At 48.0% G+C, this 23,789-nt stretch overlaps 7 protein-coding genes across 7 annotated transcripts; 5 read left to right on the top strand and 2 right to left on the bottom strand.

The window, feature by feature from the left end:
• Nucleotides 1-3,050: 3,050 nt before the first annotated feature.
• On the top strand, nt 3,051-4,683 carry ATNIH1004_010860 (uncharacterized protein; the record flags this gene model as incomplete). Its single annotated transcript, XM_033575428.1, has 3 exons — nt 3,051-3,184; nt 3,238-3,437; nt 3,497-4,683. The coding sequence occupies 3 exons, from the start codon at nt 3,051-3,053 to the stop codon at nt 4,681-4,683; spliced, it is 1,521 nt and encodes a 506-aa protein (XP_033421283.1).
• Nucleotides 4,684-8,314: 3,631 nt separating this feature from the next.
• Nucleotides 8,315-9,647, top strand: ATNIH1004_010859 (uncharacterized protein; the record flags this gene model as incomplete). The annotated part of the gene is made up of 2 exons (XM_033575427.1): nt 8,315-8,417; nt 8,701-9,647. 2 exons carry the CDS (start codon nt 8,315-8,317, stop codon nt 9,645-9,647), a joined length of 1,050 nt encoding a protein of 349 aa, XP_033421282.1.
• Nucleotides 9,648-10,809: 1,162 nt separating this feature from the next.
• On the top strand, nt 10,810-12,125 carry ATNIH1004_010858 (putative mitochondrial carrier protein; the record flags this gene model as incomplete). Its single annotated transcript, XM_033575426.1, has 5 exons — nt 10,810-10,981; nt 11,045-11,054; nt 11,140-11,295; nt 11,364-11,637; nt 11,706-12,125. The coding sequence occupies 5 exons, from the start codon at nt 10,810-10,812 to the stop codon at nt 12,123-12,125; spliced, it is 1,032 nt and encodes a 343-aa protein (XP_033421281.1).
• Nucleotides 12,126-12,545: 420 nt separating this feature from the next.
• On the top strand, nt 12,546-13,761 carry MNN9 (mannosyltransferase complex subunit MNN9; the record flags this gene model as incomplete). Its single annotated transcript, XM_033575425.1, has 2 exons — nt 12,546-13,688; nt 13,741-13,761. 2 exons carry the CDS (start codon nt 12,546-12,548, stop codon nt 13,759-13,761), a joined length of 1,164 nt encoding a protein of 387 aa, XP_033421280.1.
• A 387-nt stretch (nt 13,762-14,148) lies between these two features.
• On the bottom strand, nt 14,149-15,672 carry ATNIH1004_010856 (Zn(2+) transporter YKE4; the record flags this gene model as incomplete). Its single annotated transcript, XM_033575424.1, has 4 exons — nt 14,149-14,164; nt 14,275-15,217; nt 15,282-15,432; nt 15,529-15,672. 4 exons carry the CDS (start codon nt 15,670-15,672, stop codon nt 14,149-14,151), a joined length of 1,254 nt encoding a protein of 417 aa, XP_033421279.1.
• A 241-nt stretch (nt 15,673-15,913) lies between these two features.
• On the top strand, nt 15,914-16,640 carry NOP16 (nucleolar protein 16; the record flags this gene model as incomplete). Its single annotated transcript, XM_033575423.1, has 2 exons — nt 15,914-16,044; nt 16,103-16,640. 2 exons carry the CDS (start codon nt 15,914-15,916, stop codon nt 16,638-16,640), a joined length of 669 nt encoding a protein of 222 aa, XP_033421278.1.
• Nucleotides 16,641-18,179: 1,539 nt separating this feature from the next.
• ATNIH1004_010854 (putative ABC bile acid transporter) lies at nt 18,180-21,713 on the bottom strand (the record flags this gene model as incomplete). The annotated part of the gene is made up of 1 exon (XM_033575422.1): nt 18,180-21,713. One exon carries the CDS (start codon nt 21,711-21,713, stop codon nt 18,180-18,182), a length of 3,534 nt encoding a protein of 1,177 aa, XP_033421277.1.
• Between the last annotated feature and the right edge of the window lie 2,076 nt (nt 21,714-23,789).

The raw sequence follows: 23,789 nt of genomic DNA, 5'->3' as shown, positions 1-23,789 counted from the left end.
TTGCCTGCACTGCAAATCCCCCGCTCCTACTCAAGCAGGCAAGAAAGGCTCTCACTTCTGTTTAGGGCTGTTGACGATATCCGCCATATATTAAGTAATTATATAGATTAACAGCGTAAAGGGCCCCCATTGCCCTTATTACCCCTATTGTCCCTATTGCCCCTATTGCCCCTATTGCCCCTATTGTCCCTATTGTCCCTATTGTCCCTATTGTCCCTATTGTCCCTATTGTCCGTATTATTCCTATTAACCCTATTATCCCTACTATCCCTACTGTCCCTACTGTCCCATTACACTGGCAATTCCACTCGGACTCTTAGTTACTCTATTATTTAACAGTAGACTACTACTTCCTATATATACTATCCATTAACATTAACATCCTTATTGTTTCACAGTTAATTGAGTGTCTTCAGATTCCTAGTATATCCCTTCCTGTATTGAATAGCCTTTCCACCATAACCTTAGAGGCTGGGATTGCTAGATAATCTCTCGCAGCTGTAGCCATCCGGGGATATTCATCCTTGTTTATCCTCCACCAATTGCATAACCAATTTGGATCCTTTATATCAGTTATATTGACCCGGGGTTAAAATAGCGATTAATATTAAAAAGTAATGGTTAATTTCATGGCTGTAACACTTTTAGTAACCGGGACTTTATATTACTGTAATTAGTACTGCACTCTAGCAAAGATTATGCTGTTAGTAAGCTTAATTTTAAGTTACTATTTATATTAATTAGGTAATTATAGTAAAGGTTATCCTGGAGAGATTAAAGGATTTTCCTCCTGGTATCTTTATCTTCCAGTTCCTCCAGAAGCAGATCACCTTTAACTCGGGGATCCAAGATAAGCGCAGTGTAGTTTATGTTAAAAGTATTTATAAAAGTATAATACTTTTTATACTTCTTTATACCCTCCTTCACGGCTAATAATATATCCTTATTAAGGTCTATAAACCTTTCCTTGCGCTTAGAAGCCTCATCAAGTAAATCATAGAGTTCATAGTAAATTGGGACAGCAAGGCTGATCTGAGTTTTTTTTTTTTCCCAAAACAAACAGAGTCAATTTATTGAATTTAGAAAGGACATTGTGGATTTGGGAAAGCTGTGACATGTTATGACCTACGAAACAGAGATGGAAATGAAGCCAAATCAACTCTATTCGGTGCCTGCAACGAGAATACTAGGCATGGAGAGGAAAGGAAGAGAGTCAAGGTGAGCAATGGAGTATATATCTCCATTGCTACCACGCTCCATGGCCGAACATAGTAGTTGGAGCAAACGACGAACAACGCAAACTGATATCGCAAACCAACATTGCAAACTATCTGCGTAAACCAACGCTGCAAACCAACGCCGCAAACCAACGCCGCGCCGGTCGTCACACACAGCTCTCTACGGGAGTTAAGCAGTTAAACCCCATATTACTTTTTAGCACCGCGTTTTAGGTATCTTTCTCGCAGTAGAAACGATGAAATGGAGAAGAAAGGTGGCAAGATAGAACCTATAAAAGCTATCTCCCTCTATGCAAACGAGCTAAGTTCTGTCATCTTTTGAGTCCAGTCGGGCTTTCGGGACAAGAATAGGCTGCTTTTGAATCTTCCGGGATAGAGTGCGGCTCCCTGCCGTCTACCGAGCGGTCCAAGTTCTGTGCTCCGCCTATGATGTGGTCGAACAGGTTCAGAGACGTGGAAGCTACGATGTTGACGAGCAACAATGTCAAGTTGCTTAACTGTACAATGGAGACGGCCATTAGGCCTGGAACTCTTACCAAGATAACCACCGACAATCTTGAAGTCACCAGTGCCGTCATTTGAGCATCTTCAGATGCAGTGGAATCTCCCCATTGTGGCTCCTTGGCTAGTGCTGCAGACGGGGCGTATTTCGAAGATAGTGAGGACGAGGATGACAATGAGGCTTTCGGTATATGAAATCAAGTGACCCACCTCTGTGTTACTTATATTAATAACAACTAACTTGTCCTGCTTGATTGTTTTATGAACTTTGCTTTCACTAATATAAACTCTAATGTATGTTAGTACCGAAACGAAGACGCTATATCCTGTATTCCTATATGTTGTGCTCTTAAGGGCAGAATAGTGGTGTAGAAGAGAGATACATATGAAACTAAGCGAACTTTCAAGGAGAAAAGTGGCAAGGAAAGCAAGAAGAAGGGTGGAAGAAAAGGTATATCATTCTGTATGTATGCTCAGCACTGTTATTGTATAGAAGTGATTCAGTCCTTCAGGAAGGTGGTTCCGTCTAGATAACTGACTTACTTCCCTCCTAGTACTACTCCCATTATCAAGACTCAGCAGAGCATTGGAAGCACACTTAGTGAGTAATCGTATGTATTATCTCCCAAACGCTCATATGCAAGTCTAATTGAGAGATGAGACGCATGAGCCGAAAAGTACAAATATAAGCCCCGCTAATGGCTATCTACGGTTTAGCCGAATATGCGGTGGGATTCCTTTTCTGTTCTCTTCTACGTGGCACTCTGACAATAACAAGGTACTTTGGGCCAGCAACAAGACTCTCGATGTGTCATTGTCGATGCGGAGCGTCTTATGCGCCTCCGTGTGTTGCCTAAACTTCGCATTTTACAGAAGGCTCGACGGCCTCGACATGCCTATACTTGGTTTCGTATTGTGTGTGAAAGCTCGTCTGTTCTCCATGACTAATTTAGCCCTCTTAAATCCTTTATCGAAAGCATCAGCCGTCCACTCTCAGAACGTCGACACCGCAACTAATGACTCCACGTCGTTAGGAGAGAGCGATCTGCGTTTGTATGACTTTGTTCTTGGAGCTCTAGCACAGTCGTCGCCATCTTACCGTCCTGCCCATCTCGTCGGAATTGCCTTCCCTCTTCCGTTCACAATGTCCCCACCCTATCGCATTTCACTGGTCGACTAGGCAAGTGGCTCCGATGCTCCAAAAGGCAGGTCCTTGCAGAAGTCAATTGCCTAAAAGAGGGTCAACAGCCACCCTCTATTCATACATCTTCACGTATCTAGATAGCCGGATTTTAGAATTGCACTCCCAGAATGGCTGGACTTGATCTATTTGTGGACATCACCACCCCCAATGGCCACAGCTACAAGCAGCCGACCGGTCTATTCATCAACAATGAGTTTCGTCCGTCCTCTAGTGCACAGACTATTACATCTCTTGACCCGGCGTCCGTTGGCCCTCTGTCTTCATAATATATGCTTCATACGCTAATTATAACAGAACGGACCTGCCAATTGCGACGGTACATGCAGCCAACTCGGATGATATTGACCAAGCAGTCAAGGCGGCGAAGGCAGCATTCTCTCACCCTTCATGGAAGTTACTACCGCCAACTGAGCGAGGCCAGTTGATGGGAAAGCTAGCTGATCTTATTGAGCAGAATAAGGAACTGTTTGCCTCGATTGACGCCTGGGACAACGGTAGAGTAGAGACTTTAATCCCTTAGCATTATCAATATTTCCATTCTGACCATATTTAGGGAAACCGTACCATGTCGCCTTGAACGAAGATATACCAGAGGCTATTACTACTATCCGCTATTACAGCGGCTGGGCGGACAAGACTTTTGGTCAAACTATTAGTACCACCCCCAAAAAACTGGCGTACACCCTGCGACAGCCCATCGGTGTTGTCGGACAGATCATCCCTTGGAATTATCCTCTATCCATGGCGACCTGGAAACTGGGACCTGCCCTAGCCTGTGGCAATACGGTGGTACTCAAAGCAGCGGAGCAGACACCTCTGAGTATCTTAGTCTTAGCCACATTGATCAAGGAAGCCGGATTCCCCCCTGGGGTTGTGAATTTCGTTAACGGAATTGGCCGTGAAGCAGGCGCTGCGCTGGTGCAGCATCCCCTGGTCGATAAAGTAGCCTTTACAGGGTCGACTATGACCGCTCGAGAAATCATGAAGCTGGCGGCTGGGACACTGAAAAACATCACTCTAGAAACGGGTGGAAAATCACCCCTCCTAGTTTTCCCCGATGCCGATCTCGATCAGGCAGCTAAATGGGCCCATTTCGGTATCATGTCCAACCAAGGGCAGATCTGCACTGCGACATCGCGCATCTTTGTGCACCAGGCCATTCTGGCCCCTTTCCTGGAGAAGTTCAAAGCAATTCTCGAGTCCACATCCCAGATCGGCGATCAATGGGATGAATCTACTTTCCAGGGACCCCAAGTAACCCGTGCGCAATACGATCGAATCCTCTCCTATATCGCAACCGCCAAAGCAGAGGGCGCAAAAGCCCTCTCCGGTGGCGAACGCCATACACCATCCACAAGCAAGAACCAGAATGGATACTTCATTCAGCCAACCGTATTCACGGATGTCACGGACTCGATGCAGATCTGTCGCGAGGAAGTCTTCGGTCCCGTAGTGGTCATCTTGCCATTTGAAACCGAGGAGGAAGCCATTCGACGGGCGAATGATACAACTTACGGTCTGGGAGCGGCAGTTTTCACTCGAGACTTGGAACGAGCACATCGTGTGGCTGCGGAGATCGAGGCCGGCATGGTCTGGGTTAATAGTAGTCAGGATTGTGATCCCCGGGTTCCGTTCGGGGGTGTCAAGCAGAGTGGGATCGGTCGTGAATTGGGCGAGGCTGGACTGGAGGCGTACAGTCAGATCAAGGCTGTGCATGTTAATATGGGAAATAGACTGTAGTGTCGTGTTGAGATATTAAGTCGCAATAGGTTAATGGTATTTAGATGCAGTGCAGTAACTTGCGGAGTGAGAGGGCTGTTTATACTCTATTATGGTTACATATTAATGACAGGTGCCTAGTGACCTCATATGGCAAGTACTGATGGAATCACCCAGTGTTTCAATGAAATGCTATTAGATATATCCTCTTTCCATTAAGTCCTTTCCAAGAAGTGTCCTCATATCAGTATCGCATCTGAAGAATCCCAAGCATATAATTGTCACCGTCGATATCAGTAAACGTCAAGGCTCCTTTGTACCACTTCCACCTTAGCACCTCACCCTCAACACGAAGTAGGTCTTCAAGAGCGTTAACACCAGTCTAAAGCGACTCGGTCTGACACACATACCGCTTTGATCCCATAACCCCACAAGGAATCACGAAGGCAGTGCATAATATAATGCGTTCCCGGAAAAATGAATGTCACTAGGCATCGGCCCTGTGGCACACCAACACAAGTAAGAGTACACGCGCGATAAACGGGTGGATGGAGCTTATTTTTATGCGGAATTTGTAAAACGATACATATTGCGAGGAACGAGACATGTACCCAGAGTGTGTCCAGACGTGGATGGTATTCAAGGAATCTGGTAATCATAGTCATATGCTCCCGGTCAGATCGTGGAAATATTTTCCCGAGTCTGCAGGGGGATTTCATGGGTCTATGAGAAGGTGGAGAAGATAGCCCCAACACACGGTCTCGATGGCTGTGACTAAGGAAAGACGAGACCATCCACACATTCCCAAGCTTAGCAAGGAGATCTGTACGAGCCCAAGTAGGTGGTTGGACACGATTAGGCTATTAATGCATAACTATGTATATCAGCCACAAAGTGCCTATATCCCTGTCTGGGAATCACCACCATCGGTCTAGAATCCACAACGAGCCTTTTCCGCCAGGATCATTAAACTCTCCCTTTTTGGGTCGAGAAACCTAGACAATGAGGCATTTATTCGACAGGTCTATAAGCACAGGGATGACTCAACGCCATAGGCCCTCCATCCCCCATCCTAGGACAAGAACATGTATACGAGACTACGACTGCGCTTCCAGGCTGCATCGCAACGACTCGCCCTGGCAGCTTGTTGCCTGCAGGTGCAGTGAGATCAGATCCCCTGCGGAGAGACCAAGAAGCTTGGGCCATCGTCGTAGCCAAGCTGCCATCTGCCATCTCGACATCAAATCACATTGATATCCATCTCCCCGGCGTCACCACGGGCGCTTGGTTTCGATTCCGGGATTACATCTCAGGTACTCCGTAGTAAGATGAATGTGATGCGCCGTCTTGCATCGCCTCGCTTTCAGGAACTGCGCCGCCCGGGGAATTGGATGGATTCCATTCCATTCGAACAAAATTACGTTTCTCCTGCGGCATCACTACAAATGGACTAGAGACAGGATCCAGAATCCAGGCCAGTATGGACGCATGACTAATTCTAGATGATCGACTGGATGTCAGCGTTGCTTCTGACGTTTACCCCCCTCCCTCTTCCCATAAAAATGCCAGATATCCTTTGGCTATCATTACTATCGCGCTGGTGCCTGCGCCTTTCCTCTGCGCCTTACCGGCCGCACGGGTCGACCCTAGCTCGACAGTAGAGCTTACGTACTAGTAAGAAAGTTCGACCAGGAGTTCTATCTACCCATTGTATTCATGCTACTGAGTACTCTTGGCGACATTTTGCCTGTCTTTATTTAATCTGGATTTCTATTTTTACCCCTATTCTCCGAAACCCCCGAATGAACATACCCGAAACATGACGGCATCATCATCCCTTCAACTGATATCGAAATGCGAGATCTGCCCATGGTGATTGGACTGCAGGGAGATCTATCACAGCGACAATAAATTAAATGCACTCCCTCCATCAGGTGGGTGGGGGAGCAATGTGATGGGAGGGTCAACTGATCGCCCGAGTGGGTGATGTCTGAGACCATCACATTCTAGTCGACATCGAGACCTCCTACGCCGTTGCGATGGCCACAAACCCCTGCCTTGACCGGGTTGAAACTGCCACTCGAGGCTAAACTGGATTGGGAGATTGTGCTACGCAGCTGAAGATCGACGGTGCGTAGAAATGATCTGGGGTTGCAGCCATGATGATCCATCTTCTTTTTTTGCCTATCATCGACGATGGGAATGACTTGCAGCCTTGTTAGCAAATGACTAGTCCCTTTCATCAACCTGGTGCTCGGCCACTCATCGTCCAGCATGACCCTGGTAGATCAGCCACCGCTTAGCCTTCGTGCCAAACGGTCTCCATCGACTGCTACATAGGTACTTAGTAGTCGGCCATCCCCCAGAAGAACCGGCCTCCATCACAACGCACCTATCATCCTGCCGGATTGTAGTCGCCTTGTGTAGTAATAGATTTCTGGGGGGAATAATTTATTTTTAAGTCGAGCTGGTCAGTCTGGGTCAGCCGATTCGGCCGCGTGTGGTTACAACCGGTTTTTCCTCTACTGGGCAAGACCGCAGTATGCCTCTCCGCTGCTCTGCGCTTAAAAGGCGACCATGATGCCCATCGATCAAGCTCTGCTGGCGCTGGATCTCACGTCGCACAAATAGCGACCGACTCCTCGACTTTCTCTGGATGCTTGATTGATTAGTCACTACCTTAGTCACTTCCCATGCAATGTGCGCGAGGGCCGAGCCACCGCCATTGATCATTGGCCTGTATGATCTGAAGAGCTATTCGTTCAATTTTCCTGCGTGACCGGTAGCATGGTCGTCTATGCCGCATAGCACCTAGGTCGATACCATTTTACTTCTTCCAGTTTCCTCCATCCAGGTCCTCTTCCTTCCGACATTCTTTCCCCGTTTTCTCTTGTCCTTAAAAGTCCCTGCTCTTCCGAATCCGTGGACGTGCGTCACTACATGTCCCGTGGCCATCCGACTAGCTCACTCTGGACTAGGGGCCATCGGCTCCTCAGGAACCAATCAGTCGTTCATCCCGTCTAAAAGGGCAGAACATCGAGGAAAAGCAAAAGCACCTCTGGGGAGTACTTTTCTTTTCAGGACCACCATTTATCTGACGGATCCAGTGCATATCATCCCCGGTGAGTATCCTGTCTCCATATCAATCCATCTCGATTTAAGTTGTTTCTTCTGTCGATCGTCCATCTGTATATCCGCACTCTGCAAACAAGGGTGAAGTGGGGAACGCCTCCTGTACCATACCGTACTGTACCGTGGCTCCCTCTCCACTTGCCCCTCTCACGGCTCTCCCGCCGTTCCCGCCATGACGCCATGCTTTTCCCCGCAAGCTAACTCGTTCTTGCTTGATAGTCGAACTCTTTTTATTGTTATTATTATTTTATTATTTCTTTAAAGAAAAAGAGAAAAAGAAATAAAGAACCTAATACGGCAAAGCAAAACAAAAAGAGGGGTCGTGAAATTACGGCGAAACCCCCCAGGAACAAACAAAAAGTGACAGAACGAATACTGTTGAGGGGTGGTGACACAATTCGCTGCAGGTTGTGGAGGGGACGAGGGAATTCAACTCCCTCAATGTCAGATCCTATTATCCGCCAGGTACCTTGATAAATTTTTTTTTTTTTTTTTTTTTTTAAAATACATAAAACCCTCCATGGCCTATCCACGATCTCCTTTCTCGACTTCTTCCTCCGCTTCCTCTCCTTCGCTCTATCCATCGTCTTACAGTTCCGTCCACTCGCCGCCGTTACTCAATAGTAAGTTCTCTCCGTCCCTGAAACCGAAGTTACTTTCCCTTGTGTTCCACCTTTCATCTTTCCCCTCCTTTTGCCCCTTGCTTAACACCCGCGAATGCCTCAAAATCCAATCATCATCTCCATTCCTTCCCCACTTCATCGCCGATTTCCTCGGCCACTGGAAGAGCTCACAATTCGGTTAAACTCCTGCGTTGGCCTTCATTCCCTACAATCCCCACCTGACACGTGTGACATGCTTTGTCCGCATTCCACTGGATTTCAGCTGATCGCATGCTCTCTCCAGCCAATCTCTCCTCGTCCTCCTGGTCGCCTTCCTATCGTGGTACGCAGGACCAGTTAGACTCTCTCATTGCCAGACACGGCCACCCCACCAGGGTTTCGCTGTCTTCCCTCGAGGAATTGACAGCAACCTGCTCAACATATAACCCTCCGTCCCCTTCTTCTTCTTCCCCTGTCTCCGAAACTGCCGATTCCCTCGACGCTCTCACCCTCTCCCGCACCGTATCAAGACCGATCCCCATTCCAAAGCCATCTCACCACGTACTTGACAACGACCTACCCGTCACTCCTCTAACGGGCCGCTTCGACAAAGGATACTACTTCGCCCACCGTGATCAGTCACCCGACAGGTTTCGAGATCGCCACAACCGTAGACGAACTAGTCGTCGATCACCCCGTTCATCTTCCACCAGGATGCGTTCAGACAGCTCCACCTTCTACTCTCCGGTCATGTCACCTTCCATGTCGCCCTCCGGACGTTCCTCGCCGCAGCCCACACGGGCTCGACCGCAGAACACCTCCAAGTCGGCCCCGACCTTCCATCTGGGCAATCTACCGAGGTTCCATCCAGCAGTCTACCAGCCGTCCACCAGTTCCCAGAATCTTCCCGGGCAACAACATATCTACCGCACCTCTTCGTCACGAGATCCTGTATGGCAGTACCGGGAGTTGGTGGAAGGTCCTACCATATCGAAGGCACCCTCTCGGCCGCTTTCACCAAGTCCATCGGCACCTCGCTTGGACCCTCTTCGCAGCCCTGGGCCTGTTACGCCCTTAGCCCTGGAGGATGCCAATAGCTATTTGATGTCTGGCGCCCCTGCGTCCTCGGACATCATGGCGTCGCGTGATCATAAGCATTCTGATCCGACTCCAGACGTCGTGGAAAGACTGATTGCCCGCGAGAATGAGCGCACGCGACAAAAGGCCAAGAAAAACACCAAGAGTCGTTGACACCGGATATTGTTTGCTATTTATGCCCATAACGTGTTGATTTACGCCTCTAATTTAAGCTTCTTCTCGGCTTTCTGGTGTTTTTCATTCTCGGACCTTGATTGATGACCAGCGCACCGGTTGTCTTAGCCAAGAGAGCAATCAAACACTGGCAGCCCCATCCATCTAGACAACCCGGCCGTTGCTATGATATTTTTATGTATTATTGCCATGTTGCACTTATACCCACGTTGTCACCAACTCACCTAGTCTTTTTTTATTTATTTATTTTCTTCTTATTATGTCTCTGTTATCTTCACTTCCACCATGTCTCTTTAGTCATCTATCTTTTATTGTATTGCATTTGATTATTCGGGATTGAAACATGGGCATTGAACAGAAACAGACTGTTCTTGATTTAGAATGGCATCGACTTGGAATAGGATCGGTTGGGAACATAGATGTACCCAACTAAATGGCGAAACGAAAACTAAATCCAAAAAAGAGAAATAGGGAAGAGAAGTTAGAGGTCTTGAGTGATAATATAAATAGAGACATCTGGCAACAGAGCATGAATAAATACTCTCAATCTATGAAATCTTTTCAGTAAATTCCGCTACAGTAAATATCATCTAGTACATTAAATGTGAGGTCTTCCCAGGACATACAAAAGCCTATAAGGGGCAACTAACTATGTTTTAAATTACCGTATCTCTCGAGACTCCAAACTAATTGTTATCATAATCATTACAGTAATATAGAAACAAAAGCCTAGGAATGGATTTGGCTCTCCCCCTAAGATAGTAGCTCATGTCTTTCGCAGTCCAACTCCGATCAGCGCTTGCCGGAGAGGGAACCCTTCTCCCCGAACCAAGCAGGCTTTGCGGGGCGCAATGCAACCCAGCGTGTATTTCTCCAACCACGTCCGAAAACTCCCTTCTTCTCTTCAATGGAGTCTCTCCCCTGGCCTTCTTCCTTCTTCCATGGTTGCCTTCCCTCTCTCCCCCGAAGTTCCTCTGTAAAGCCCATGCGCGGGACTGATATTGTCGTCAACCGCCTTGTCCGATAGCGGACCTCTCGTCATTGAAACCCAGTTCCGCAGCGACCGATCGGGTTTTCGTGCCATTCTATTTATGATTGTCCAGTCAGGGTAATACCTATTCGGGACGAGACACGGGAAATAATGTCTTCGACTCAGCCATCTTTGTCGACTTCTACTGCGTCTGGTATACCTGATCCTCAGGCGTCTAAGATGGGTAGCATTGGCACAGGGAGTGCGCCGCCGCCGACGACTTCAAAGCATAACTATAAGGGGTTCGTGGCGGGTGTGTTTTCAGGGATTGCGAAGCTGAGTGGTATGTTTATTGTATGCAGTTGCGCATTCGGGGAGTGCTAATATGTCGATTTTTGAATTCTAGTTGGTCATCCGTATGTGAATGTTATTTTTTCGTTTCGTGTTCTTGTTTGCGTTGTCTCGCGAAGTTACGAATTAACCGTTGCATTCCTTGGATAGATTCGATACCGTCAAAGTTCGTTTACAGACTAGTAAAGATGGTCATTTCAAGGGCCCCTTGGACTGTGTGCTACAGACCGTGCGAAAGGAGGGTGTGGGTGGATTATACAAGGGAGCAACGCCACCGCTGGTCGGATGGATGGTGATGGACTCTATGTGAGTTTCTACACTTTTCGGATGAGACGATGGACAAGAAGAGATAGTGGCTGATCTATGGTCTATAGCATGCTTGGCTCTTTGACGCTCTATCGTCGACTGCTTCTCGAGAACTTATTCTCAAAGCCGCAATTCCGCTCCCTCATGCCATTTACTACACATCAACCGGACCTGCATATGCTACCTAGTTTCGGCCACGGAATTGCTGGCATTATGGCTGGCACTACAGTCAGCTTTGTAGCTGCCCCAGTAGAACATGTCAAAGCGCGATTACAAATCCAATATGCTGCGGAAAAGTCGAAGCGCATGTACAGTGGACCCATTGACTGCGTTCATAAGATTGTAAGAGCCATAGAGACCGGGTGAGGGCGGAGAAAGAGAGAGGGAGACAGAACGGCTAACGGTTATAGCTTCGCACGCACGGAATTTCTGGGTTGTATCGCGGTCTTTGTGCCACGATGTTATTTCGCTCGTTCTTTTTCTTCTGGTGGGGGTCATATGACGTACTGACGCGGTGGATGAAAAAAAAGACGAACTTGTCGGCGCCAGCAATCAATTTTTGGGCTGGGGGAATCTCTGCCCAGGTCTTTTGGATCACCTCGTATCCGTCAGATGTCGTGAAGCAGCGAATTATGACGGACCCTATGGGCGGTGCGCTTGGGGACGGACAGCGCCGGTTCCGATGGTGGAAGGATGCTGCAGTGGCGGTTTATCGCGAGCGAGGATGGAGAGGATACTGGAGGGGATTTGTACCGTGCTTCCTTCGAGCATTCCCAGCGAACGCGATGGCGTTGGTAGCCTTCGAAGGAGTGATGCGGTGGCTGCCGTAAGACAGCTGTAAATATAAATAGACATAATGGATAGAATGAACAAATATGATTGTATATAGATTGTCTGGTATTGTAGCAAGAATGAACTGAGCATGCCGAATTTCCGCATTCGGCAGCGTCTGGAACACCTGACAACGCCATCCATTCCCGGAAATTCTGCAGAACTCCGACGGCAGCTTCATCTTTACTTTTTCTCTTGACCGGCCTGTTCTTTCGTTTCCGCTTGCCCTCTGTCCCTGCGCTATGGTTGCTATTATTGTGGGCTAAAAAGACAGACCTCCTTTGGCCGGCCTTGCCTAGGATTGTTGGTCGACTGATTGGCCACAACACCGTCGATCTCTAGATTGACCACGTACATTGAACGCATCAGTTTCCCGCCAACTTTACCACATCACCCCCTTCCACACGGTTTGACGGCCTATGATGGCCGTTGCTCGTCCAATGCGACGCACCAGTCCCATCACGCTGCTCCTCGCGGTCCTTTTGGCCTTTGGATTCCTCTTGTTCCTTCTTTCCCCTTCCTCCTCCCCCTCCGGCTCCGCTGCCGCCGCCGCCGCCGTTCCCGTCGCCGACTCGTCACAGCAGCTGCGACAAGATGCTGCGCAGAACCCTCTCTCGCCGCCCACCAAGCCATTTTATAAGGAACAACCTGTCCGTAGCGATGGAATCAAAGCGCCCCCTCCCGTTGTGCACTACAATCTCAACAGCCTTACGAGCACCAAGAACGCTGCCGGCATGGGCGAGCGAGTCCTCATCCTGACACCTCTTGTGCGCTTTTATCCTGAATTCTGGGACAACGTGGAGAAACTCAGCTATCCGCATGCGTTGATCTCCATCGGATTTATTGTCCCACGCACCAAAGAGGGCAACACGGCTGTCTCCGCCCTGGAAGAAGCCATTGCAAAGACGCAGTCAGGACCAGTGGACTCGCGCTTTGCTAGCATTTCCATTCTACGACAGGATTTTGACCCACCTATACAGTCACAGGATGAGAAGGAACGCCATAAGATGTCGAATCAGAAGTCACGACGTGAATCTATGAGTCGTGCCCGGAATAGTCTCCTCTTCACCACTCTTGGCCCCAGCACCTCGTGGGTCTTATGGCTGGACGCTGATATCATTGAGACCCCGTCCTCGCTTATCCAGGATCTCACCAGTCATGATAAGCCCATCATTGTCCCTAATTGTTTCCAGCGCTTCTACAATACTGATACCAAGCGAATGGACGTCCGTCCCTACGACTTCAACTCCTGGATCGATAGTTCTACTGCCCAGGCCCTGGCGGATTCCATGGAACCTGACGAAATCCTCCTTGAGGGATACCACGAGATGCCAACCTATCGTTCTTTGATGGCGTATATGGCCGACCTTACCAATCCTGACCCCCACCGGGAGGTAGAGATCGACGGTGTCGGCGGGACCGCACTGATGGTCAAGGCTGATGTACACCGTGATGGCGCTATGTTTCCCGCCTTCCCTTTCTATCACTTGGTTGAGACAGAGGGGTTTGCGAGGATGGCGAAGCGTCTAGGGTATTCGGTGTTTGGTTTGCCCAATTATTTGGTAAGTTGTCCCTTTCACCCTGATATTTGCACAGAGCTAACCATGTCTACAGGTGTATCACTATAACGAGTGATACGAGTGTAAAGATCTTAGTAGAGAAATATTGTTTTATTAGATGATAATTTGGGATTTGTTATACTGCGCTGTGCGCATGGTCTATATAAGGTGGTGGCTTTGTGTTCTTTCCATTGTTTGGTTTATTCCTATCATCGCTTTCGTGTTTATGTTTTCTAAAACATGCATTCGTCCAGTGAATTATGTTCTGGGTTGGTGTTGGGTTAATCGATGGTGTTGGTTCCTTTATATATCGATGGTATGCTGGTTATGAATATAACACAGGACCTAAGTAGAGGTTGAATGCAGCATGCGATGTGAGACCTATTCTACAGTACCTGTCTATTTTGTCATCTGCCGAGGGCAGTTAAACCGGAATATCGTAGAGTAAGTAGTTATAGGATATTTAAACCCAAGAGATCCTAGTTCCATTATTAGCACTGAATCCAGTTTCATGAAACGAAAAAGGCGAAACAAAATAAAAATAAAAATAAAGAATAAGAAAAGGAGGAGGGGGGGGGGGGAAACCCACGCAAGCATAATACCCGCACCAAGAGCTACAGCCAAAAACTGAACAATTGTCTGCTTGATCTCGGCTCGCTTATTCTTGCCCGTCTCCAACAGCTCTGGAATCACCGATACCGTGCCAACATAGAGAAAGGTCCCCGCCGTAAAAGGCAGAAGCATATCACCCCAAGTCAAGCTCGTACCCAGCAGACCGACGGCCACCGAATCAACATCGCCGGTGTGACTGTTCCCGCCAAACTCCTGCACCGCGATGCCGATGAACGTGCCCAGAAAGGCACCGATGGCGGTAACGAATTGAGCGCCCATAGCCTTGCGCTTCGAGAACCCGGACTGTATAAGAAGCGCAAAGTCACCGACCTCGTGGGGGATTTCGTGGAAGAAGACGGCAACGGTGGTAGTGGCGCCGATTGTTGGCGAAGCGTAGAACGATGACGACATGGCGAGGCCGTCGGTGATGTTGTGTGTGAAGTCGGCGATGAGGTTAAGATATCCGCCTAGCTTGACGCTGGGGTTGATTTCCTTGTTTGTGTCCTCCGTTGGTTGAGCTGGGCTGGACTCGGACGGGTGCGATTTGCGATGTTTGAGCTCTTTGGTGCCAGTGTCGCGGCTGCTTGTGACAGCTACGGGTTTATCATTCCCGTCCCTGTGGCTGTGGCTGTGGCTGTGGCCATGGGAGTGGTCGTGTCCTGCACCACCGGTTGCAATACGCAATGTCTTATCCATCGCGACGAAGGTGAAGAACCCCACCATGATGCCCAAGCCCAGCAGGAGGTTGCGGTTCGGTTCGACCATGACGAAACGGACGTGGTCCTGGGCATCCTCGCCTAGGAAAATTTCGGGGAGAAGATGGAAGAGTGTGTCGCCTAGTAAACCCCCGACAGCAAATGCGACCATGACGGACAACGAGGAGGGATCGATATTGGGTGGACATAGTGCGAGCAGGAAATCTATGGAATGCTTGGTTAATGCGTAACAAAGACATCCTCCACGTTGGGGCCGGGATTCACACACTGGGAGGACCGGAGATATATACTGTTGCCAGAATGGCATTGACGGCGGGACTTCCAGGGAAGAGAATGGAAAAGATCTTGGAAGTCAGACTGGTGGTTTGGGGGCTGCTGGCGCGTTTGTGCTTATTGAGGCCTTCCACAAAGGGGCAGTTCTAGAGAGATCAGATACGATATACAGAATATAGTACTCGACTATTGATATGGAGATAAAATGAACAGGAGAGGTAAATGGCCGGATCCATATTTACCTGCAATTCATCCTCAATCTGTCTTACAGTCAGCTCCCCAACAGAGGTAGCGTCGCTGGTGACAGCATATGCAGAAGACAAAAGCACACCAGCTGCGAGCGCAAAGCAAATCCTCCACAATGGAGAAACAAGACGCGACACCATAGCGAAAGGGTCGACAAAAAGTAATTAATGCAGAGACCGACTCGAGGATTGACGTTGGGTGATCATGTACTCTTTGCTGTATTATTGTGGCAGTAGAATCAAAGAGGCTGCAAACACGCCAAGATCGGATGCAAACACGGACGTCAATCGATAAGATCGTTCATTTTCTTTTTTCCGATCTTTCTTGTCGCAACTCTAGAACAATTCTGCCTTGTTTATTTTTCCAGTGTGCATTTTCACAATGGGCAGTGTCCGTCATAAGAAGAAGCTCCGGTCTTCGGCACCAAAACAGAAGCCCAAGAGGACTGGAATGCTGAAAAGTGGCAAGAAGAAAATCAATGTGTTGGGCAATGCCATTATTGCTGAAAACTGGTACGGACTTTGGGCGAAGCAAACGTGACGAGTTGAGTTGCTAATGGGAATGCGACAGGGATCGCAAACTGACTCTCACCCAAAACTACCGTCGTCTTGGTCTTGTTCATCGTCTCAATACCCCTGCTGGTGGTGCGGAAAAACGCCCGAACAAAGACGGAGGCGTCGATAGTGAACGCGACGATTCATTGCACATCAGGAGCAGCGCGCAAGCGACCGCAAAGAAATTGGGTCTGGGGGAAGTCCAGGTAGAGCGTGACCCCGAAACCGGTAACATTGTTCGAGTCATCAACCAGAAACGCCCCAATCCGCTCAACGACCCTCTGAATGATCTATCCGATAGGGAGGAGTCGCGAGGGCCGAAGACCACCATTGTCGAGCAACTTGAACGTCAAGCGGCGCAGGAGGGACAAGGTGTGAAGGCTAAGAAGCCCCGCCATCAGAGCTCGCGGGAATCAGAATGGATTCAGAGATTGGTTGATAAACATGGTGATGATGTCGGCGCGATGTTCCGCGACAGGAAGCTGAACCCCATGCAACAGAGCGAAGGGGATTTGAGGCGGCGGATTCGCAAGTGGAAGCAGAGTCAGTCGTGATCAGTTGATCTTATGCATTGCGTGAGGGCGAGTTTGGCGTTTTATATGGATGATTTGGCTAAAAGTCTTGATTTACGTCTGTTCCTACTATGGGGGCTTTATAAATATGGTGCTATAATTCTTGTGTGTATTGATAGGAACGCGCACAAGTATTACTTGCAAATATCAAGCACTACATCATTCTAGTACCATAAGTGAATTAATGCCCTATTCCAATTTGCACAACTCCCGACAGTCCCCTACTGCTCTTTTTCTCTCACACCTACTCAGCAATAAGCTATTTATGCCCTACAACTCACCACATGACCATCAAAATGACGCTCCTTGCTCTATTCATTTGGACTATCCTTTGTCTTGTAGGCAATGGATGGGCCCAGATAGGATAGTAAGTCGCTCTTCGTGTTCAATAACAGGAACTAACCACATCAGCAACGCAAACACAAACAGTCTTCTCTGCTCCAAACCAGGTGGTAGCTACTGCGTCCATGGATCTCTCCAAGGTCCAACAATGATATCCTGCGTGTCTACAGCGACAGCTGAAATCCGGTCGTGCATCATCGAGTCTGTACCATTTGTTCCTGACCATGAAATCCGCGAACTAATAATCCTAGACTCGCTACCATTCTTCCATCGAAATATAAAAATTGGGCTACATGTGCGCTTCCGTACACTTCTATCTCCTAACAATAAAGCAAACCAGCTAACTAATGGGCTATAATATATATTAAAAAAAGGCTACGAATCCTCCCCCACAACCGGAGACGCCATCTGCGCCTTCAACGGAACCGGCTATCTCAGCTCTGGGTCACCCATTTCCATACCGGAGACAACTATCTGCGATGGGTCTGACAATGCTCACAACCCTCATGATATGAATCCAGTTCCCGGAAAGAGATCTAGTATACCTGTTCCAGGACCAATGTACACTATCTCCTCCCTTCCTTTGATTCTTCCTCCGCCTGCTACACCTGTCACCACAGACTCGATGCCTGCAATGTCGACGTCTTCAAGAAAATATCGAACATGTTTTGATCCGATCCGGACGCATACTGCATCTGCTACCTCGACAATTCAAGTCTTATATGTGTCTTCTTCGGTGCGTGAATCTAGCGTTGGTATGGGTATTGGTCCTTCACACATGAGGGATAAGTGCCCGTATACGACGATAATGAAGACAGAGACGTCAGTGGTTGCGGTGTCTGCGAATGTGGCCAGTATGGACATGGAGTCAAGAACGAGCTCGCCTTCACCTGATGGTGTTTCTGGTATGATATCGGTTGTGTCGGAGTCGAGGGGTTGGTCCTGGACACGGTCTGGTCATTGCCTGTGGTATTGGGTTTTGTGGTGCATATGGGGTTATTTTGCTTGAACTGATTCTCTGGGTTGAGATCTTGGTTTGTATGTGCTCTTGGTTTAGGTTTACCCCTGGACTTGGTGATATGGGTCCCTCATGTTAAGTATGTGTTGTGTGTTTGAGAGAACGAACACAAAGTGAAATGAAACGAAGTGAATTGCAATTCGCAGAGTTTTCTCTAAGTATTACATGTCCCTGACATATCCCTGTCTAGACACACTACCTTGATCTAACACAATATAATAATCCGCGTCCTTAATTGCCTCCAATCTATGCGCTATAGTAATCACCGTCGACTCTTTCAATTCCTCTCGTATTATCTGCTGGATTTCCAATGAACTTTCATGGTCGATGGATGCTGTTGCTTCATCCAGAATGACAATCGAGCTCCGACGCAGAACTGCCCGCGACAGACCAATTAATTGCCGTTCACCCTGGCTAAGGTTCCGACCACCGGCTTCAACATGTGTATCTAAGGTCCAGCCGTGTCGGCCACAGATACATCTGAGGACGTCGGCACATTCCTCGTCGGTATAATCGCACGTTGGGTCGAGGTTGAGCCGGATGCTACCCGGGAATAAGACGGGGTCTTGCGCGACGAAGGTGACGCGTGTGCGTAGGGCTTGGGTGTTCACTTGCGCGATGTCGATGTCGTCGATCAGGATGCGACCGGATTCGGGTCGGACCACGCTGAGAAGAGAGATAGCGAGTGTGGACTTCCCACTGCCTGTGCGGCCAATGATCGCCGTGGTGGATCCCCCGGGGATTCGGAGGGAGATGTTATTAAGGGAAGGATCTAGATGAGGAGCGTAGCGGATTGTGACGTCTTCGAATGTAATATCGTGGCCGAATTTAGGCCATGAGGCTGGGGGATCGATTGTCCCAGGAGTTTCTTCTTCCACGTGGAGTAGTTCGTCTACTCGCTCCACGGAGACAAAGTCCATTTGGAGCTGGCCATACTGCTTGCATAGCCCGTGGGTGGCCTCTACCAGGTTGTTCGCGGCTATAAGAACAAATGCTGCAAGGCCTGGAGGCACGCTCGTGTATAATGCAAGAGCCGTCAGGCAGAACGTGGAAATCGCCGACAGACTCTCGAAGCGATATATCAGCCAGCTCTGGAGTGACCAGTAAAAATGATCCATGCCTTGGAATTTATCCACAACCGCGATGACTCGTTCCTGGAAGCGCATTTCTGCGTGAAACGCGCGCACAGTGGTTAAGCCATGTAATAACTCCCCGAAATTGGATATTAAAGGACTCAGCGACACCATTTCCAGTCGCCGCAGACTCTGTGAGGTTGGTAGGAATTGCAGAAACGTGAATATAAAAGTTGCAGTAAGGAGGAAGGAGAACCCAAGGAAGGTGGGCGTCACTGAAGCAATCACTAGAATCGATGAAATCCATGTGATGGCTTGGAATGCGATGATTTGGAATTGCTGGCTGATGTTTCCGTCAACAACTCCGATATCTGATGTCAGTCGATTCATCAAACGCCCAATTGGAGTGACATCAAAAAATCGGAAAGTGGCATGACTGACGCATACCATGGCCTGTTGGAAAAGCGATTTCCCCGCGCAGTAGACGATGGCCAGCATTAAGAGCTGCGCAAGCAGGACGATCACTGATTGAGAAACAGTGATAGCAAAGAATGCCAGTAGCCATGGGCGAACATCTTCCATTGGGGGAGGTAATTTGTCCATTGTGTTCTTCGGTATCCAATTAGCTGTGCCTAGTGAAGTTGGGTATACAGCCCATTCCCTGAAGAAAAATACCACGTTTGATTCCGAGTGTCCAAATAATAAAGCGGGCTGGTTATATGCCTCACCCCATTCCTTAAGGAACCATGATTGTGCAACAGACGTCAGTCGAAACACTGCTACCACGGCGACCAGTGCAGACCACCATTTGTATTTGCCTGCCTTGATGTAACTCCAGTAAACTCTGGCCTTCACACCCCATTCTGCGCGGTGCTCCTCTTCGATGAACTTTTGTGGCACCGCTGCCGTCTCAACTTCAATCGTTGACTCGTCTTGTGTCTCACTGTCGACTGTATGAGAAGACAAAGTTTCATTGGAGCTATCATCATGAGACAAAAGAGCAGACTGTCGGCCCTGTATTGTAGTTTGACCATCATGCACATTGATAATTTGATCTGCGATGTGGTTAACAAGGTGTGTGCGATGTGTGACAAGGACAACAATTCGATTCCGCATCAAAGGGCCCGAGAAGCATTTACGGACTATTAATTCAGCTGTATTATGGTCCAGAGCAGAAAGCGGATCATCAAGAAGCAGAATTCTTGCTGTACTGTATACTGCTCGAGCAAGAGCAACGCGTGCCTTCTGTCCACCTGAGAGACCGATGCCATTCTCCCCTACAAATGACATGTCTCCGTGTTTGAAATTGGCGAGGTCTGGAAGTAAGGCGCAGGCATCCAGGACTCGTTTATACCGCTGCTCGTCATAGGGAGAGGAAAATAAGATGTTATCCCGAATGCTCATGCTTTGTAGCCAAGGTGTCTGAGAACAGAACCCGACCATCTCGTTCGGAATATGTGATACACCCCTGAGACGATCTAGCTCGCCTAATAAAGCTTGAATTAGAGCAGTCTTTCCAGCTCCGACCTTGCCGCAAATGACTGTCAGTCCTTCAGAGATTCTCATATTCACATCCAAAAGCACAGGCAATTCTTTTCCGGGCCACGCGAAAGAACAGTTTTCGAGCGCGAGCGAAAAGTCGGAGGAGAAAGTAGCATTCTTTTCCTCTTTGTTTGGCTCCTGCATAAAACCTTCAATTCTTTCCATCGCGATGGATGCATTGATGAGTACGGTAATGAGGCCAGGAAGGTCTCGTAGGCGAGTCTCCAACATCGTGAAAAGCTGCAGAGCAGGGAATATAATGTCGATACGCAATGGGTGCCCGGCCAACATCGTATAGGCATAGAAAGCGACTACAGGAAACAATCCGCTTGCGAAAGCGTTGACGAAACGGATCAAAACGTTCCATAAACTAGTTATGATGCGAAGGTTCAACTCAGATTGCCGAGCATCCATGACCTGCTGGAGCCAATGATCTTGCCAGCCATACCAACGAAGGTGACGAAGGGCTTCCACAAACTGGGTGGAAACCTGAAGCCTGGCGTCGGTTGCCAGCCTGCGGATGCGTTCCCACTGGAGAAGTATGCGGGTGATAATGGCGTTAATTGCTTGGGCAATTATAATAGCTATGATGCCCAAAAAGCACGATGGGCCAAGCAATTTCCAAACAAGCGCAATGGCAATGATCAGCCCTATTGGTTTATCAACGAGAGTGTCAACCTCCCAGAAACGCTGGGCTACTTCGTAAGCATCCCCTCGTAGTAGATTGAAGATTTTACCCATAGATGCCGCTGTTTTGGGCTTGTCTTTGCGAGAACTTCGCTTCAGATGGAGTAATCCACAAAGCTTTCTCTTCTTGGAGCTAGGATCAGCATCATCATCACTACAATCTCCATCGGTAGGTTCAGACTCTTGTTCGCTTTTCAACTGCTGGTCAAAGACGTTTTTTCTAGACAATGCTTTCTCATAAATCATCATGATCATCTCACCCCTACTTCTCTCATAACACCGCCTACCATACCAGAGGTACAGTACCTGTGATTGTGCGGAGACGAAGCGAAGTAGCAAAGAGAGAAGAGCATAGGTCAAAGCAATTCTCTTAGGTCTTTCTGGGTGACCCATTGACTGTAACAATTGCTGCAGGAGCACCGGCGTCGAAAAGTCTGAACAAGTGGTCAATGACATTCGGGTTCAGAGACTAGGGAGGAGGTCAAACCGCAAATCATCTGCACTACCGAAATTGAGGTAAGAATAAAAACGTCAATTCCATTGGCCTGAAGCAAACGGGATATGACGGAACCTCGAAGTCGACGGAACTTTTCGTGCAGTCTCTGATGTTGAAACTCGAATCCTAAAAACCAGACATCATCCTCGTTTAGCTGTCTCTGTTTTCCTATGAACATTAGCGGAGCCATCCACGACACGCTAAGAAACTGCCACAGTTTTAAGTTGTCCTCCGGGCTGCGAAAGTCGCTAGACGGTGGATGGCCGACTACGCCAATATCAAGATGCGGAAGCGAAGGCCCCCGAAGAGGCATCAAGAAGATGATGGTGCATCCTGCCAGCGCAGCGCCAGCGGCAAGGTAATAAGCGACTACTTTGGATATCCCATAGGCGTTCTGATTCAAAATAAAAGTAATCTCTACCGCAAATACCGGCATAAAGTAAAAGAGTAGAGAGACGGGGCTAGACTTTGGGCGTTCTCTGGCAATGAATACGGCAGCTGTGGCCTATCATCAATCAGACTAAAGGCGCCACACTGGTCCTGTTCTCACTTACCCAAGATAGTAACAGGATATAATTGGTTCTAGTAGATCCAGTTGGTATTATTTTAATAAGCTCAGATGCAAACCCAGCGATTGAGATAGCAAACAACGCTACCACCCAGCCCAACCTTTGGGTCCCTTGCCTTGACTGTAGCTCGGGATATGGTGGGTGCTCTGGAATAAATGTTTTTGTCCATTTTGGGCGCCACTGATGTAGGACACGACCGAGCACATGGAGTAAAACGATAGTGATGATCGCAATCCCAGGAACTACAGAAAAGTATCGCATTCCACATAGTGACAATCGGGCATTTTGCGAGTCCTGTAGCAGTCAGCAGGAAGAACAAAACAATGATGCAGATAGCTAGACGGCACCCCTTACCCAAAGAGATTGACAAGTAGAGTATAACATCATCCTTGCCCAACGTCATCGCAGTGTACTGATGCAATGGTCACGACTGGGAGAGACAAGACAATCCACCATCGACCTCCCCCTCATCTTGTCCTTTCGCTGCAAAGCGGTCGGCGTCTCGGCACGATCGCCGCAACGGGTTGCTACAACATAACTAGTTAGCGTAGGTTAGCCAGATTAGGTAAGCGCAGGTTGGTAACTAACTAGTTAAGTAGTTGACTAGGATAAGTTAACTATTAATATGTTAGTTGTGTAGGTTAGTTTGTTAGTTAACTGGTAAGCCGACGCACCTTATGTATTGCATATAAAATAGCACTTCATATGGCCTTAACATCTCAACAATAACATATTAGAAGGGCCTTATTTTGGAATATGGTGGATACATATATCAGATGCTAATATTAGGTGCTGGATGGACTGCAAATTGGCATCCTATACAGAGAATATAATGTATATCTCATCAATAAAACTACACTCAGTTTGTATTGTAGATTGGCATGTTGTATTAGAAGCCGAATGCCAGATTAGTTGCGTTTTTCTTAGAAGATCCTATAGGAGTTCATAATACACTGAATCCTATATTCATCGGCCATATCATATACAGGTGTTTTATTCAACAACTTGTAATTGCTTTCGCCAATATTCCTTTCCTTGGAGAACGGTATGGGCAGAAGTGGCATATATTCAGTATACATGCAATTCAATCTAATCAAAGAAAGTATCAGGTCTGCCAATACGTAGTTGTTGATTAGTCCCTAGAACTCATTTACTATCCCATCAGTCCAGTTATCTATCCAGATGCAGAGCAGATTCGCCCGAGGTTATTTATCAGTCTAGAGCAATATATTTGTCCTTTACGGTCATGTTACTGCTGATATATTGCGCAGAGTTTGCAATTGCAGGTAATCGTCCAATTCCAATAACAGTCCCACCATATCAGTACAAGCAATATCTGCTTCGAAGCCGCAAATAAATGCAATCGCTAAGCCATTGATAGAAATATCACAGCCACCGAAGTAT

The sequence above is a fragment of the Aspergillus tanneri genome, assembly GCF_003426965.1.
Source record: "Aspergillus tanneri strain NIH1004 chromosome Unknown AapTan_8_pilon_pilon_pilon, whole genome shotgun sequence".
Taxonomy (NCBI): domain Eukaryota; kingdom Fungi; phylum Ascomycota; class Eurotiomycetes; order Eurotiales; family Aspergillaceae; genus Aspergillus; species Aspergillus tanneri.
Note: the sequence above shows the minus strand (reverse complement) of the source record. Positions and strands in the feature narration are given on the sequence as shown.